Source organism: Aotus nancymaae, unplaced genomic scaffold (genome assembly GCF_030222135.1).
Source record: "Aotus nancymaae isolate 86718 unplaced genomic scaffold, 86718_ANA_hifiasm-v0.15.2.pri h1tg000057l, whole genome shotgun sequence".
Classification (NCBI taxonomy): Eukaryota; Metazoa; Chordata; class Mammalia; order Primates; family Aotidae; genus Aotus; species Aotus nancymaae.
In genome coordinates this window covers 61,682,501-61,697,721 of record NW_026988471.1, presented here as the reverse complement: position 1 = coordinate 61,697,721, position 15,221 = coordinate 61,682,501, and the positions used below count along the sequence as shown (strand labels likewise).

General features: G+C 36.1%; 1 protein-coding gene across 9 annotated transcripts in view; it reads right to left on the bottom strand.

Annotated features, from left to right (window-relative positions):
• EHBP1 (EH domain binding protein 1) overlaps positions 1–15,221 on the bottom strand; it is a 369,328-nt gene that overhangs the window by 62,353 nt on the left and 291,754 nt on the right. For all 9 annotated transcript variants that reach the window (XM_012477186.2, XM_012477187.2, XM_064364167.1 and 6 more), the window contains one exon: positions 4,670–4,817. In XM_012477186.2, the coding sequence (XP_012332609.1) occupies positions 4,670–4,817 (148 nt within the window). The remainder of the gene's footprint in view (positions 1–4,669; positions 4,818–15,221) is intronic.

Genomic DNA, 15,221 nt, shown 5'->3' with positions numbered 1-15,221 from the left:
TCTACCCACCTCGGCCTCCCAAAGTACTGAGATTACAGGTGTGAGCCACCGCACCCAGCCAATGCAGACATTCTCATGAGCAAAATTTTTAAAAAAATTTCTTCATCTGTAATGCTAAACAAAGCACACTACATTATCTACAGAAAAAAGAGGTAAAAATGTCAGTTTAAAGTTAAGCAAACCTAAACTCAACCAAAGTGATAAGCTATGGAATAAATAATAACAAACTATGTATCATATATAATATACTTTATAATATATAACACATGTGATATATGGCATGATATATAATGTCATCTTAAAACAAGGTAGTCACCTTCTTTGCAAATGTGTCCATAGACCATTAACAAAATTTATTATGCATTTGGCCAACATAAAACATTTATAAATTCCCAAAGCAGAAATTTAGGCCGTATTCCCTGACCACAATACTATACAACTAAAATCAAAAATACTAAACTTTATCAATATCTGTACCTTGTCAGGTAAGATTCATACAACCCTCAAGTTTGTTAGATAGAATGAGGATTTTACAATGAGGCCATCACAGGTCTACAATTACAAAATGACGCAAAAATGAAAAAAACACGTGTAATACACTACTTGATTTTCTCATTAGCCCCACAAGTACGTCAAACAGGAGATAAGTGAAAGCTAGGCTGTAGCTACTAGGAGAGGTGTGATTCTGTTATTTACACAAGAATTAGGCTATTTCTGGTTGCAACAGGATGCAAGTCTCTTGATGGTCTGAATATACGGTTATCAGTGACCTAAAATACCTTGTAGGTATTTTCTGTGGACACCATGAAGCTGAAGACATCTCACCTCAAACTTAGTAAGTTTCCTTTTCTCACTGAGGCTGGTTGCTGCTTGAGAACAGAAAAAGTAGGCTTTCGCAGGTGAGTTCAGGCAGTGAGTCTGAGTGATGATCATGTTCAATACATTCCCCAAGCTGTGCATCCACCTTATTATGTCATCTCTTTGCTATCCTGTTTTATCACTCTTGACTACTACTTTGAAAATCTTCCTACCCTAGTATTCCATCTAGGCTGGCCTCAAATTATTTCTCTCTCTTCCTTTCACACTACTACTTAGCAAAATTTCTTTTTTCAGAACTGATGATTCCTACTAGACACTGGGAGAGTGGACACTAATTTGTAATTCTTTCTCCTGACTTACCAACCTCATCAGGGTCATTTTTACTTAGAAATGAGACTCTTGTAAACTCAAGAGAATTTTGAATTTGCTATGCAAGGGTGAGCAAACTACAGGCTGGGGCAACATCTAGCCTACTGTCTTTTGAAGGTAAATAACAAACACGCTCATTCATTCACATAGTGTTCAAGACTGCTCTCAGGCTACAAAGAACAGAACTGAGTAGCTAGGACAGAGAGCACATGACTTACAAAATCTATAGTGCTCTGGCCCTTTCGAGGATGTTTGCCAAATCCTGGCCAAGCACAGTGGCTGGCATTGTTTGACAAATAAATGCATATGAATCACTGCATTTCAGGCAAGAATTTTACCTTCTTCCTTGTCCTAAAGCTTTCTCCACAACTGTTACTCTCAATAGCTATGGCTTAGACCTTGAGGCTAGAGGAGACCTAGTCTGTTCCATATCCCTTTATAAAGACAGGCCAAGAACCACAACTGAGGATAGGAAACAGGCCTGCTTCATTTGTCTTTGGCCAACCTTAGTTCTCACAAAGAGACTACCATCTGATATGTAGCTGTTTCCAACATCCAAGGTATGCTGTGTTCTATGGGAAAAATAGACCCTGGTCACTTTGGTCTCCTTCAGGAATAAGAAAACTGACTCCTCAGGAGGTTCTCATAAGTCATTTGTCAAACCCTGTCCCCTCCCTCTTCACTTCACCTGGCTTTCCTTGTTCTAGTGTGTATTTCCTTGCCAACTCTATAGATCCAATCCTCACTTCTCCTTTGTTTACTTTATTTACTTTGACTGTTGAATGATGCCAAATTCAGATCTTTTACTGTCCCTCATTACCAGGTAGCAACATCACTTTGGGTTTTAACACTGACAGTCACCTTGCCTAGTCTAGTCCTGGCTTAGCCTCAAGTGGAGTTGGATTATAAAGATAGGACCAACTACATAGCTGACACATCCCATATCATTAATAAGACTTTTAATTCTTAGCCTTCCCAGAGTTTACAAGTCATTTAGCATTGTTATCTGTTCACTACTGGGAAAAACAAAAAATAGATGCCAAATGCCTCTTCATCCTATTATTACTGGTTCTCCTACACAGCTTTATGATGCCATAGGAAGGTAGCATTAATAGCTTCAGGAAGCCTATCTGGAGCATAAGAATATGGGTTTTTCTATGATTCAGAAATAGAAGGAGACAAAGGTTTATTAAGACTTACTTAGAATATGTGGAGATTTTTACGATAAAAGAAGCATTTAATTATTAATGATAAATGAAAGCAAATTATCATAGTATTACATAAATGTAGCTATGAATAATTACTGATCTTACTATAAAACTGTAGTAAAAAATGTAGAAATTGCAATAAGAATCCTGTATGATAGCTGAATGACAGGAGTTGAAAAGGGAAGATGAAGAACTCTTTTTTTTTTTTTTTTTTTTTTGAGTTAGTATCTCACTCTGTCACCCAGGCTGGAGGACAGTGGCATGATCACAGCTCACTGCAGCCTCAACCTCCTGACCTCAAGTGATCCTCCCACTTCAGCGCCTAAGTAGGTGGGACTGCAGGTGTGTGCCACCATGCCATGTCTGGCTAATTAAAAAAAAAAAAAATTTTGTAGTGGGTGTGAGTTGGTTGAAGGTAATGATTTAAAAAAAAAAAAAAAAAGACAAGTGAAAAAAAAATTTAAATAATTTTTTTTTTGGTAGCGATAGGATCCCGTGATGTTGCCCAGGCTGGTCTCAAACTCCTGGGTTCAAGTGACCCTCCTGCCTTGGCCTCCCAGAATGTTGGGATTACAGGCAGAAGCCACTGCGCCTGGCAAGATGGATTTAACTAAGATATAGATATTCTGAGAAGACCAGAGAGACAGATACATAGCTGTGTGAGAAAGAAGCTTTCAAATTTATGGGGTAGAAGGTTAGATGCTATAAGCATTAGAATTTTCTACAGTAAACTTTTAATATAAGGAATCAATTAGAAATCATAGCAATAAGTTTCAGTTTATTTTGAGGAAACTTATCACTGACCTAGAAATACTTTACCTTTGTTTCAGCCCTCTAAGGCAGGGGTCCCCAACCACCAGGCCATGGACCAGTACTGGTCTGTAGCCTATTAAGAACCTGGCCTGGCCGGGCACGGTGGCTCACGCCTGTAATCCCAACACTTTGGGAGGCTGAGGTGGGCGGATCACGAGGTCAAGAGATCGAGACCTTCCTAACCAACATGGTGAAACCCCGTCTCTACTAAAAATACAAAAATTAGCTGGGCGTGGTGGCGTGCACCTGTAGTTCCAGCTACTCGGGAGGCTGAGGCAGGAGAATTGCTTGAACCTGGGAGGCGGAGGTTGCAGTGAGCCGAGATCGCACCACTGCACTCCAGACTGGCACCTGGCAACAGAGCAAGACTCTGTCTCAAAAAAAAAAAAAAAAAAAAAAAAAGAACCTGGCTTAATGGGGCGAGTGAGCATTACCACCTGAGCTTGGCCTCCTGTCAGATCAGCAGCAGCATTAGATTCTCATAAGAGCGCGAACCCTATTGTGAACTGCACATGTGAGGGATATAGGATGTATGCTCCTTATGAGAATCTAACTAATGCCTGATGATCTGAGGCGAAACAGTTTCATCCTGAAACCAACCCTCCTCACCCTCCTGGTCCATGGAAAAACTGTCTTCCATAAAACCAGTTCCTGGTGCCAAAAAGGTTGGGGACTGCTGCTCTAAGATCTTATTCTAGTCTTCACTTGCCTACTCTTCAGGGTAATCTTTGCATTCTAAGATACTCAGGGCAAGTACCTGGCATGTTTTGGTAGATAAGTAGGTTATATAGCTTTGAAATAAAAAGCTCACAAGCCTTAAATAAAAATGTAAAATGTTCCAAATTAAAGATGTCCAAATTGGGCATCTCTAAAGGTAAAATTAAAATTCTCTTTAATTACATATATAACCCTTGTCCCAACATCAAGCTTAGAATGATGTTTGCAGATACTGAATGAACAAGACCCTCTCTGAGTAAGGAGACTAAGAAGAAACTGAGATGGGACCTATATAAACTTCTTACATCTCAGGCTATAATGCCAGAATATTGTTAAAGGTACTTTCTAAACATCTTGTTTTAAGTAAAAATCTTTCATGACAAAGCTCATCACTAATCGTCCTATGATTTAGATGTTAAGGACTCAATTACATTTTATATACTCCTAATACAATTAATGAGAAATCATGGGGTATCACAAACCAAGGTATGAGTGTTTTACAAAAGCATATTCTAAGAGAGTACTTCTTGAGTATTTTTAAATGAAGCCAAAAAGTTGATTTGGAAAACAGCAACAGTTATCTTCTGATTTACCACGCTTCCTTTAGGTATTTTGCAACATATCAATAGGTTAGAAACTTTATGTTTTTGAAGCAACGTTTTGAAGTAAGAATAAAAAGTCCCAAAAGGTCCACTGTAGATTTCTGGGTTGTCTGTAGAATGATACAAGATTCTTTAACTCACCTCCAGATGCCTTTGACCTTTCTTTCAACTTTTCTGCAGCCATTTCACCATAGCTGGGAAGTTCTGACATCTTCACTCCAGATCGAGCTTCTGCTATTAGCTGACGAGCTCGCTCTCTCAGCTGCCGACGTCGCTCTTCATCTTGCTGCTAAGATATATTGAACAGTTGCCAACTCAGTAATTGACAGAAATGCAATTTCATTTTCAATCTGATCATCATGATAGTAACTGGTTTACAGCATGGTGCTTGGCCCACATTATAAATAGGATGCTCTATATCAGTTGGATGTCACAGCATTTTTAAAAGACATCCTAGAATCAGATTTTTTAAAACATTTACAAATTATTGTATTAAAATGTCCATTAAAAATATAAACTAAAGAATAATTGGTAATACATATTACTGAGAAAATATCAGAAATTATTATTAATAAAAGAATCCAGCTTGTAGAAAAAAGTCACAATACTGAGAACAGAATTTCAATTAATATTTTTTAAGTATACAATTTAACTTGTTATTTTTGAATAAAGGCATAGAACAGTGGCTAAAAGACATCTTTGATAGCAGAAAATGCTACTATACTACGGTGACCAAATACTATATAGGAAATGGCATATTTAGGGGGCTAGAGTAAGAATAGGCATAGTTTATCAGTACATAATTTTGATTTAAAAACGACCAACAAGAATAATACAATAGGGATGTGAAATTCTTTTTGGTAACTTCCTCTCTCCCCAAATGCACACTGAGAAGAAAAATTAAAATTTAATGTGGTTTCTGATATTTAAAATAACTAGACAAATAAGAGACTTGTTGACTACTAAAAAAGGATTATTGGCCTGGCGTGGTGGCTCACACTTGTAATCCCAGCACTTTGGGAGGCTGAGGCGCGTGGATCATCAAGTCAAGAGATTGAGACCATCCTGGCCAACATGGTGAAACCCCATCTCTACTAAAAATACCAAAAAATTAGCTGGGCGTGGTGGCATGCACCTGTAGTCCCAGCTACTCAGGAGGCTGAGGCTTGAACCTGGGAGGCAGAGGTTGCAGTGAGCTGAGATCGCGCCACTGCACTCCAGCCTGGCGACAGAGCGAGACCCATCCCCCTCCAAAAAAAAGATTTATTCATATTATACATCACAAACAATCAATGTGAAACTGCTTTGTAAATTGAAAAATATGTAAAATAAGGCATTATTATGATGAAACAAAGACTGAAATAATCTTGCCCCTACATATCTTTAAGGGTTATCTCCTCTTGACATCTCCAAACCTCACATCTATTCATACAGAATTGTTTATATCATGTAGCTTCATGTACTTGTGGCTCTGAGTGTGTCATTTTTCTTGGAATGAGCTTCTCTCACCTTATTTAATTCCTACTCATTCTTACAGATTCATTTTAAATCCACCAAACCTTCCCTGACTATTCCCCCCACTACTTCCCTATGAAATAAAGTAATCCTTCCTCTATGTTACTTCAGTACTTTATGTGTGTCTGTTATTATTTTGTCAATTTATATAATAACTTTGTAGGGGTGCCTCCTTCACACTAGAGTTGAACTATATCTGATTTATCTTTGTATCTGTGGTCTTTAGTACATAATTTGTGCTATATGCTGTAACCATCTGAAGCATGAGAATATACTATTTACTACTTATACTCTCAAAAAACGTATGATATATAGAGAAGGAGAAAGTAACAACAATAAGGAAATATGATCAAAATGACCTAAGAGTTCAGAAAAAAGAACATTTTTGGCTGAGGGGCAAACAGAATGCATCATGCCACCATGGATTTCAAGTTGGGTCTGAAAAATGAGTAGCATTTGGAGTGGTTAGAGATAAGAGTTGGTGGTTAGGTAGCTCAATGTAGGAGATATGAGGAGGTAGGAATAACACAAAAACATAGAGGCAAAAAAGTATATGAGGGAAAAGAACATAACCTAGTTTTCCTGAACATGGGCAAAAACAGTGATAGACAAGGCGAGAAAAATAAATTTGGGGAGATACTTTAAAGGCCCTTTCCAACAGGGAGAGGTGCTTTAATTTTATTCTAAAGATGGCACGGACCACTGCTGGGTTTTGTTTTTATGCATATGTCTTTTTTTTTTTTTTTAAAGTCTAGGGGAATCATCAATCAGAGGTGTATTTGAGAAAGATTAATCAGGCAATCGTGCATCAAATAGACTGGCATAGAAGGACTGGCAATAGATTAGTTAGGAAGCTCTTAAAACAAGAGTCCAAGGAAGCTGTACTAAGATACAAGACTAAGATGGTAGCAATGGGAATAGAAAGAGACAAGTGTAATGTATTAGAAAAAAAAACTGGAGGCACCAATTCTTGATAACAGATTACATGTGAAGGGAGGGAAAAAACTCAGAAATTTTAAATTTAGGCAACTAGTAGAACTGTGATGCTAATAATAGAAATAGAAAAACTAAAAGAAACTATAAGAAGGGAGGGAGAGAAAGTCTGTGCTAAGACATACTGGGTTTGAGAAGCTGGCAGGACATCTAAGTAAAGATGTTAGTAGGTAGTTGAGAAATAAAATGGATACTAGGACGTGAGGTCAGACTATGACTAGAGAGCTGATGAAGTTATAGGAATCCATGAAAGCACTTGAAGAGGTACCCTAGAGAAAAAGGAGGGACACTGACTAAAACATGGAAAACATTTATCTATATCTAGATAAGAGGAAAAGAGGACACAGAAAGAGGGAGAAGAGAACTAGAACACTGAAGTATCCAGAGAACCAAAGTAGAAGAGGCTTCCAAGAAAAAGGAGTAATCAGTTGCAGCTAATGCCAATGTTAGAGGTTAATGAGTCTGAAAATTTTAAAAGGGCAATGAAACTTTTTGAGACATTTATGTATTTTAAACCACATTAAATAGTCTGTTGCCTTAAAAAACGAACAAAATAAAACTTGGTGACATATCATTAGGGACAAGGGTAGAATCCAATGGGTAGAACTCCAGTTCAGGCAATTTTTTTCACAAATTTCTTGAGAAATCAAGTAAGCTGACAAAACTAATGAAGATAGGTTAACGGGGATGTCCAATGGACCCAGGGACAAGTTTTAAGCTCCCAGTAGAGAACCTGGGATAATTTCAGTATCAAAAAGAAAAATGACTGCAATGAATTGAATCAATAAGATCACACATGAAACAAGGAAAATTAGAGTGGGAATCCAGAAACAAAAACTCATTTATCATTTAAGGCAGCTTTTGAAATAACTCCTAAAACGTAGTAATTAAAGGAAAAGAATAAATTATTTTGTCTTTCCAGTGGGAGATGAATTTTAGAGTAACCAAAGAGTCTCAGTCAATAAGAGAAAAGCTCTACTATATACATATATAGACAGTATCTTGTTCTGCCATCCAGGCTGGAATGCAGTGGTGCAATCATGGCTCACTGCAGCCTTGACCTCCCAGGCTTAAGTGATCCTCCCACCTCAGCCTCCTGAGTAGCTATAACTGCAGGCATGAGCTACCATGCCTGGCTAATTGAAAAAAAAATGTTTCTGTAGAGACAGGGTCTCCCCTGTGTTGCCCATGTGGCAAGCGTACCTGGCCTAGCTCCATTTTATAAGATATCATTTAACAAATGCCCCTAAAGATAGAATTATAAAAAAAAAAATTACTTTGCAAATCATAATGAATTATTCTGGCAAGGATAATCAACTGTTATTAAAGCTCTTAGGTAAATGTCTGATGGGGAACTGGAGAGTCATGCCGCAGCCAACTGTATTTTCCAAAGATGGCCACAACAGTTATCACTCATCCCACATGCTCTTCTGCAATGCAACCTTGCCACTCCCTCAATAAGAGGAAGAGTTTAATTCTTCTGAGCCAGCTTTAGTGACTTGTATGTAAGTAATAGAACGTGGAAGTGTTGCAGGTGATTTCCAAGGCTAGGCCACACCCCTTCTGCCAAAGCTCTCTTGAAATTCTTGTATTCTGTCCTCTTTCTGGGAACCCAGCAGTAACGTAGTGAGAAGCCCAAGTTACATGTAGGTGCTCCAGTTGACCATTCTAGCCAAATTCAGCCTTCAGTTATTCTGGCCTAGGTCCCAGACATGTGAATGAAGAAGGCTTTAGATGACCTCAGTCTCTAGCCATTTTGAGCCACCCCCTACTGTTAAAAGTCTTCCTAGCTGATGTCTTGGACAATGTGGAACAGAGACAAAGCATGCCCACTGTGCCCTGTCTGAAGTCCTGACCCCCATAATTAGTAGAGCATTAACAGCAAGACATTTTTTTTAATATCACTAAGTTTGGGGTGCTCTGTTACACAGCAATAATAACTGGAACATATGCTTAAGTAAGACCACATAGATTAATTTTAGTTGTAAGAGGAAAACCTAATTTGTAAAAAGGCAGGTAAGAACTAGATTCAGAGATTAGGGACCACGAATCTAGAGGTTGTTCATAGCATCATTAATGTTAGGTCAATCATATGTTACATGTTTTTTGATTTGAAGCACATGAAATGCACCCCACCTATAAAATTCTACCAAAAATATTTAAAGTGAATCTACTCAATCTTTAGATATAATTTCATGTTTCACAAACACAGGGGATAGAGAAGCATGATAAATGACAGCAAGGAAACAACCAAACAGATCCAGAAGGGAGAATATCCTAGACAGCTGACCTGGTCATTTTAATAAGTCAGAGTTGAGAAAACAAACACACACAACAACAAATAACCAACTACCACCAACAACAAAACAGACTTAACCAGATGCAATGTATAGTCCTATGTTGGATACTGGTTTGGACAAACCAGTTAAAAAGGATATTGCTGAGTCCATTACATAAATCTCCATATGATCCCAGTATTAACAGAGTGGAAACACAACCTGACTGAAAAAACCTTAACCAGCAATAACTTGATTTTGCTATTCTGGCAAAATAAATACATCATAGAAAGAGATTTGGAAGGGTATTTGCAAAGTTGTCATGGTGAAGATTTCTGGGTATCAAAATTTGCTATTTTTATTTTCTTTTGTCTTAATTTTCTAATTTTATATAATACATATGTACTATTCTTATAATAAAAATTATTTTTAAAAATAATCTTGACTAGTCATAGTGGCACACATCAATAATCCCCACTACTCAGGAGGACTGCTTGGGCCCAGGAGTTCAAGACCAGCCTAGACAACTGGGCTACTCACAAGACCTTGCCTTAAAAAAGCAAAGTGATGTAATGATATGCTTCCTGGAGAATATATTGTAGTAGGGGCAAAAAAAATAGAGGTCTAACATTGATTTGAAAATTTATTAGTATCTGGAAACACAAGCTTATTCATAGGCAAGAAATAGTATACAATAGACATAGTGAGACTGAAGATGCAAGAATAACATAAAAAAATCCTCAGTTTACTATCAGTATTTCTTTTTTTCTTTTTAAATTTGAGACAGGATCTCACTCTGTCACCTGGGCTGGAGTGCAATGGTGCAATCATAGCTCACTGCAACCTCAACCTTCCAAGGCTCAGGTGATTCTCCCACCTCAGCCCTGCCTCCACCCCAAGTAGCTGGGACTACAGATGTATGCCTGGCTAATTTTTGTAATTTTGTAGAGATGGGGTTTTGTCATGTTCCCCAGGCTGGTCTCAAACTTGTGGGCTCAAGTGATCCACTCACCTCGGCCTCCCAAAGTGTAGGGATTACAGGTGTGAGCCACCACACCTGGCCAACTACCAGTGTTTCTAAACTTGAAAAATATACTAGGAATAAAAGAAAATACAGGATTGATAATGGTAAGTTTGATGATGGCTGCTGCTACCTCCTGAGCATTTATGTGATATGTGCTTTAAGTGCATAATACTTAATTTTCACATCTCTATTTCTACCAGTGAGAATATTTAAGTTTAGAGTCACAAGGTTCCACAGCTAGACTTGATGTCAGAGCCAGGTGTTCAGTTCAGGTCTGTTTCACTCCAGAGCCTTTGCTATTAACCACTAAACTATATGATTCCCAAAGTATCAAATTATATGATCAAATGAAGAAAATGGAACTTTTACTAAACTTTCATCTTCCAAACTTATAGAAAGGTAAGAGCACTAATAAAAACCATTATTTAAAATGCCTCAGGCAACTAAGTTTAAGTGTATTTCACTGAGTGAATAATAACTTCTTATATAACTGGAATTTGGTGATTCAAACTAAAATGAAGGGTCATTTTTACTGAGTTAAAATGAAATAAATGATTCTACTTTTCTGAATATGAAATGGCAACCTACTTTTTTTCTCACAAGCTATCACCTCCTCCACCCCTCATAATACTCCCATCTGCAAATGTTTCTGAGAGCTTACCACGAGTGCAATTTAAAGCAGGCAATCATTAATAAAACCAACTCTAAATACTAATTAGGGACACTTTATCAATTTCCATGTAAATTGTTTGTTTGTGTTTATTTACTCATCATTGTTCTCTATACAATAGAAAAAAATGCAAATGAACAAATCAGAATGTATCCCTAATGGGACTTTCTGTTTATAACCATTAGCCCAGAGGTGTGCTGTAATTCAATTCTCAAGTAGCAAGATTTAGCCTCATTAACAGACTGCAAGGGCAGGTTACAACTCATAAAACCCTACAGTAAACAAAGTTTATGGACACAGCACAAAATCTTGAGCCTGATTGACAGAATTCTAGTTCCCTATCAGATTGCCTTAATTTACTTTTCTACTAATGTCCTAACACCACAGAGACAATTCTGCTTGGGCCTGGAGCTCTCCAGTGGGATGGCATATCTGTGTTGTTTGTTTTCTCACCCTTTAACTTCCCCTAAGACAAAAAACCAACTGAGAAAATAAAAGTTAATTGTTAAGGTCATGAAGGAAAAGCTTGTAATTATAGTAATTGATTATGCCACCAATATTAATTTAATTGATAGCACTAATTTTCAGTTTATTAGTCTTCAGGTTTATCATTAAGTAAAACTAGTTCATTTTAATTTTCACATATAGGCTCCATTAAAAGTTTTTGTAATAATACGGAAAGAACAGATAGCAATAAAATCTATGCTTTTTTTTTTTTTAACTCAAAATAGCCATATTGTTTATGTATAAGGATAAAATGACCAGAGAGTAGGGAAAATGATTATCTTATTATTTTTGTATAGCACAAATAATGATTATCTTATTATTTTTGTATTTTTGTATAGCAGTTCAGCACAAACTGCTCAGATATGTACATAAAATTTCTGAAAATGAGTTTGCCTAAACCTAAGTAAAGAAATGTGTTTTTGATATCAGCTTTGACCATTGTACATTCAAAAAAAAGACAGTGACTCATAGCTGTAAATAAATCATGTTCACCATGTGTGCTGGAAAAAAGTCCTTTCACTGGGTTGCAGAGGCAAAGCAACTTAGAAGACTGCTGTCACTTAAAAGATAAGTATACTTTAAAAGTCCAATACATAGGAAACCTATATATTCTTCATTTACTTAAGTAGTCTAGATAGACTTAAATAAATTGAAGTAGTTAGGCTTCCTCTTTCTAAGAATGGGTCTCATGTCATTCACCTTTTCCTGTATGGCATTATTTAGAGTTAGAGTGAGTTATAAAGGATAATCTAGCTTTTGTAAGATGAATGTGTACTCTTTGGAGGGTTTGATAGAAATCGTATTTTTGGGAGGTCTCCCTCCGCATGACTATCTTTTTACAATTTGTAACAAATTTCTGAGTAAATACTAGTTCTGTGTCCTATGTGCTCACACATGTATATGTGTTGTCTCATTTACTCTTCACAAATCTGTGAGATAGCTGCTATCATTACAATTTGATAAAAACTGAATCTCACTTAAATATCTTGTAGACAGCATAGTAAGAATTAAATTCAGTGTCTGTTTGATATCAAAGCACTGGCCCTATCTATTACATAACTGCTATCCAGAGCATTTTTTTGAGACCCTACAGTTATTATGATTTTTTAAGTCCCGGTTCTTTATATACACTTGGGCTGTACAAATCAGTTTAAATTTCCCTTTGTATCACTGAATACAGAGAGATGAAGAGCAACTAATTTGTTTACATTCATTTAAAACTTAGGTTCCCAATCTTAAATTATAAGCCTTTAGAAAAGTGATAAATGTATTTAAGGTGTGCATTTCTCTTTGCTAACATCTTCAGGAAAAGGCAAAAGTCCTGTTATGGTGCAAAAAGAGCGCTATTTCAAGCCAATGGATTTAAAATATTCAAATACAGAAGTTGGATCAGAACTAACCACTTTGGACATAAACTTAAATAATATTTAGCCCTTTCACAGCATGTCTTCAAGTTACTATTTTCCTTATCATTCTGAAATGGTCTACAATCTGCCATAGATAGATGCACTAGTAAAACTTGACAATTTAAGGACAAACTCTTCAAGAATAAGTAATGTAATTCCTTGTTTCCTTTCCATAAAAATGTATTGGTATGCAATTTTTATATTTCACAGTTCACCGACATCTAGGCAAGCTTTCTTCCACTGCTTCAATGGTGCTACTTTTAATTTTATCCTCCTTAGTCGTAGTAATTAAAGTGATCAGCAGTGGCATCCCAGCGGCTTTGACACAGCTACAACCCCCTAGCAGACTTTTGCTTTTAAGGGGAAGGGGAAGAAAAAGACTGGAGTTTCATTTCACAGAGAACAAGAAAATCAACCTTCTCCAATCCCCAACTTTATTCAATTGTTCTTTCAGCAGCCTTTGGATCTTAAGAATCAAATAAAAATGGCTGCCATAGGGGGTCCTTTTTATACTTGCCGCAAATGTCACTAACTGACATTACTTTAGCCAAAAAAATGATGCCATGGATTTGTGAAGGTGAATTAGAACATGAAAAACCGTCAGTGTAGCTGCTGAGATCATTACCCACCCAAGGGTGTCTTTTATAATATTAGATATTTTTAATCAATCTGCTGAAAAATACAGATTGAGAAGTCTTTCTATTTAAGGACTATGCCTACACACATTTTCATGAAATAAGCTTTAACAAAACTTTAAAAACATATTATTTCAGATAATGTAGCTTGGATCCACACTCTTTGTAAAAATGTTTGTAACATAAAAAAGCGCTCTATTTCTACCAAAAAAACCCACATTTCATCTTTTACCTCCCTTAAGAACATCCTGTGCCTATTTGCGTCGTCTTTGGCGTTTCATATAGTCTTAGTAACTGAACTTTGATTAATTGAGCTAAATAAATTTTAACCTGTCAAATTTTTTAAAAAAACTTTACTTAGTGCTGCTAATATTTCACAGTGTTCTGTTCTCAAAATGGTCCCTGAAATTCCTCAATTTTGTAGTAAACTAAAAGAATTTGACTGTCACCCTTTCATCATTAGACAGGAAGCAAGGCTCTGTTATTAGGCATTAGGCATTCAGAATGGACCAAAAAAAAAAAAAAAGAAAAGAAATAAAAGAATTCTCTGTTTGTCCAGAGGCAAGGATTACCAAAGTGTACCTACTTATTTACTATGAAAGATAGAATTAAATAAAAAATAAAATTACAAGATTTTTAAAAATTTAGGTAGGCTAGATATTTTACTGCCAGCTTGATCAGCTCTTGACTGAATAAATAGGATTTAGGGTGAAACATGAAAACTGTTTAGCAGATCTTTTCAACCTATTTCAAACTTTTCTTATGCTGGTTTGTAATATAAGCAGACATGCTTATAAATGGCCACACCTGCTCATTTCTCTGGGGATGGCCTGATCTCTGCTTCTCTAACAAAGAAAGAAAGAAAAAAAAAATCAGCCTTTCTTGTTGCAAAACAGAGTGGAAAGTCAAAATCTTTCTCAAGTTTGCCCCATCTGGTCAGATTAAATCTTTGATCAACCCTGGGGATTACATTTATTTTTGTAGTAACTACTAAATTTTGGGTTTAAGATACATAAGCAAAATAGCAAATAGAATATGAATTTAAATTTGAGATACAGTTTTTAATATATGAGTAGAAAATATAACAGGACAAATTCAGAAAAATAGACACATTTTAAGAATTTAGATTTCATCTAATGTATTTAATTCATAAAACTGAATATATCATACTCTAGTTTTTAAAATATATCTCTTTGTTTCAAGATACAGCAAGTATTCTTTTTAATTGTAGCATTTTGCAGTGTTATACCATGCTATACAAATAAAGAATTCTAAACATAAAAGAGCATATGTCAAGTTAATGTTGCTAAATGAGTCTTTCCTTTAAGTATCTGGAAGCATTCTGGGATAGGAAGCTTTATATTCTAAATAAATAATCACTTTCTTTCATTCATTTACTTAATACATATAAATTCCTAGTAGGTACCATATTTCTCCAAAAATAATTATTTTAGAACTATAAAAGAAATTATTTTGTTTTTGAAAACTTCGAATTGCATTAGTAGAACAGATATAGTTGGAGCCTCCAAAAAAAGGACGCTTTGATAATTTAATTCCTCTTTTCTTTGTGAAATTGATAACTTCTTAGTTTAAAAAAATTATAAGAAAAAAAGAAGAATGGCTGACTAAGTAAGTATCACCTTGTGTTACATCCAAGGCCTCTTGCT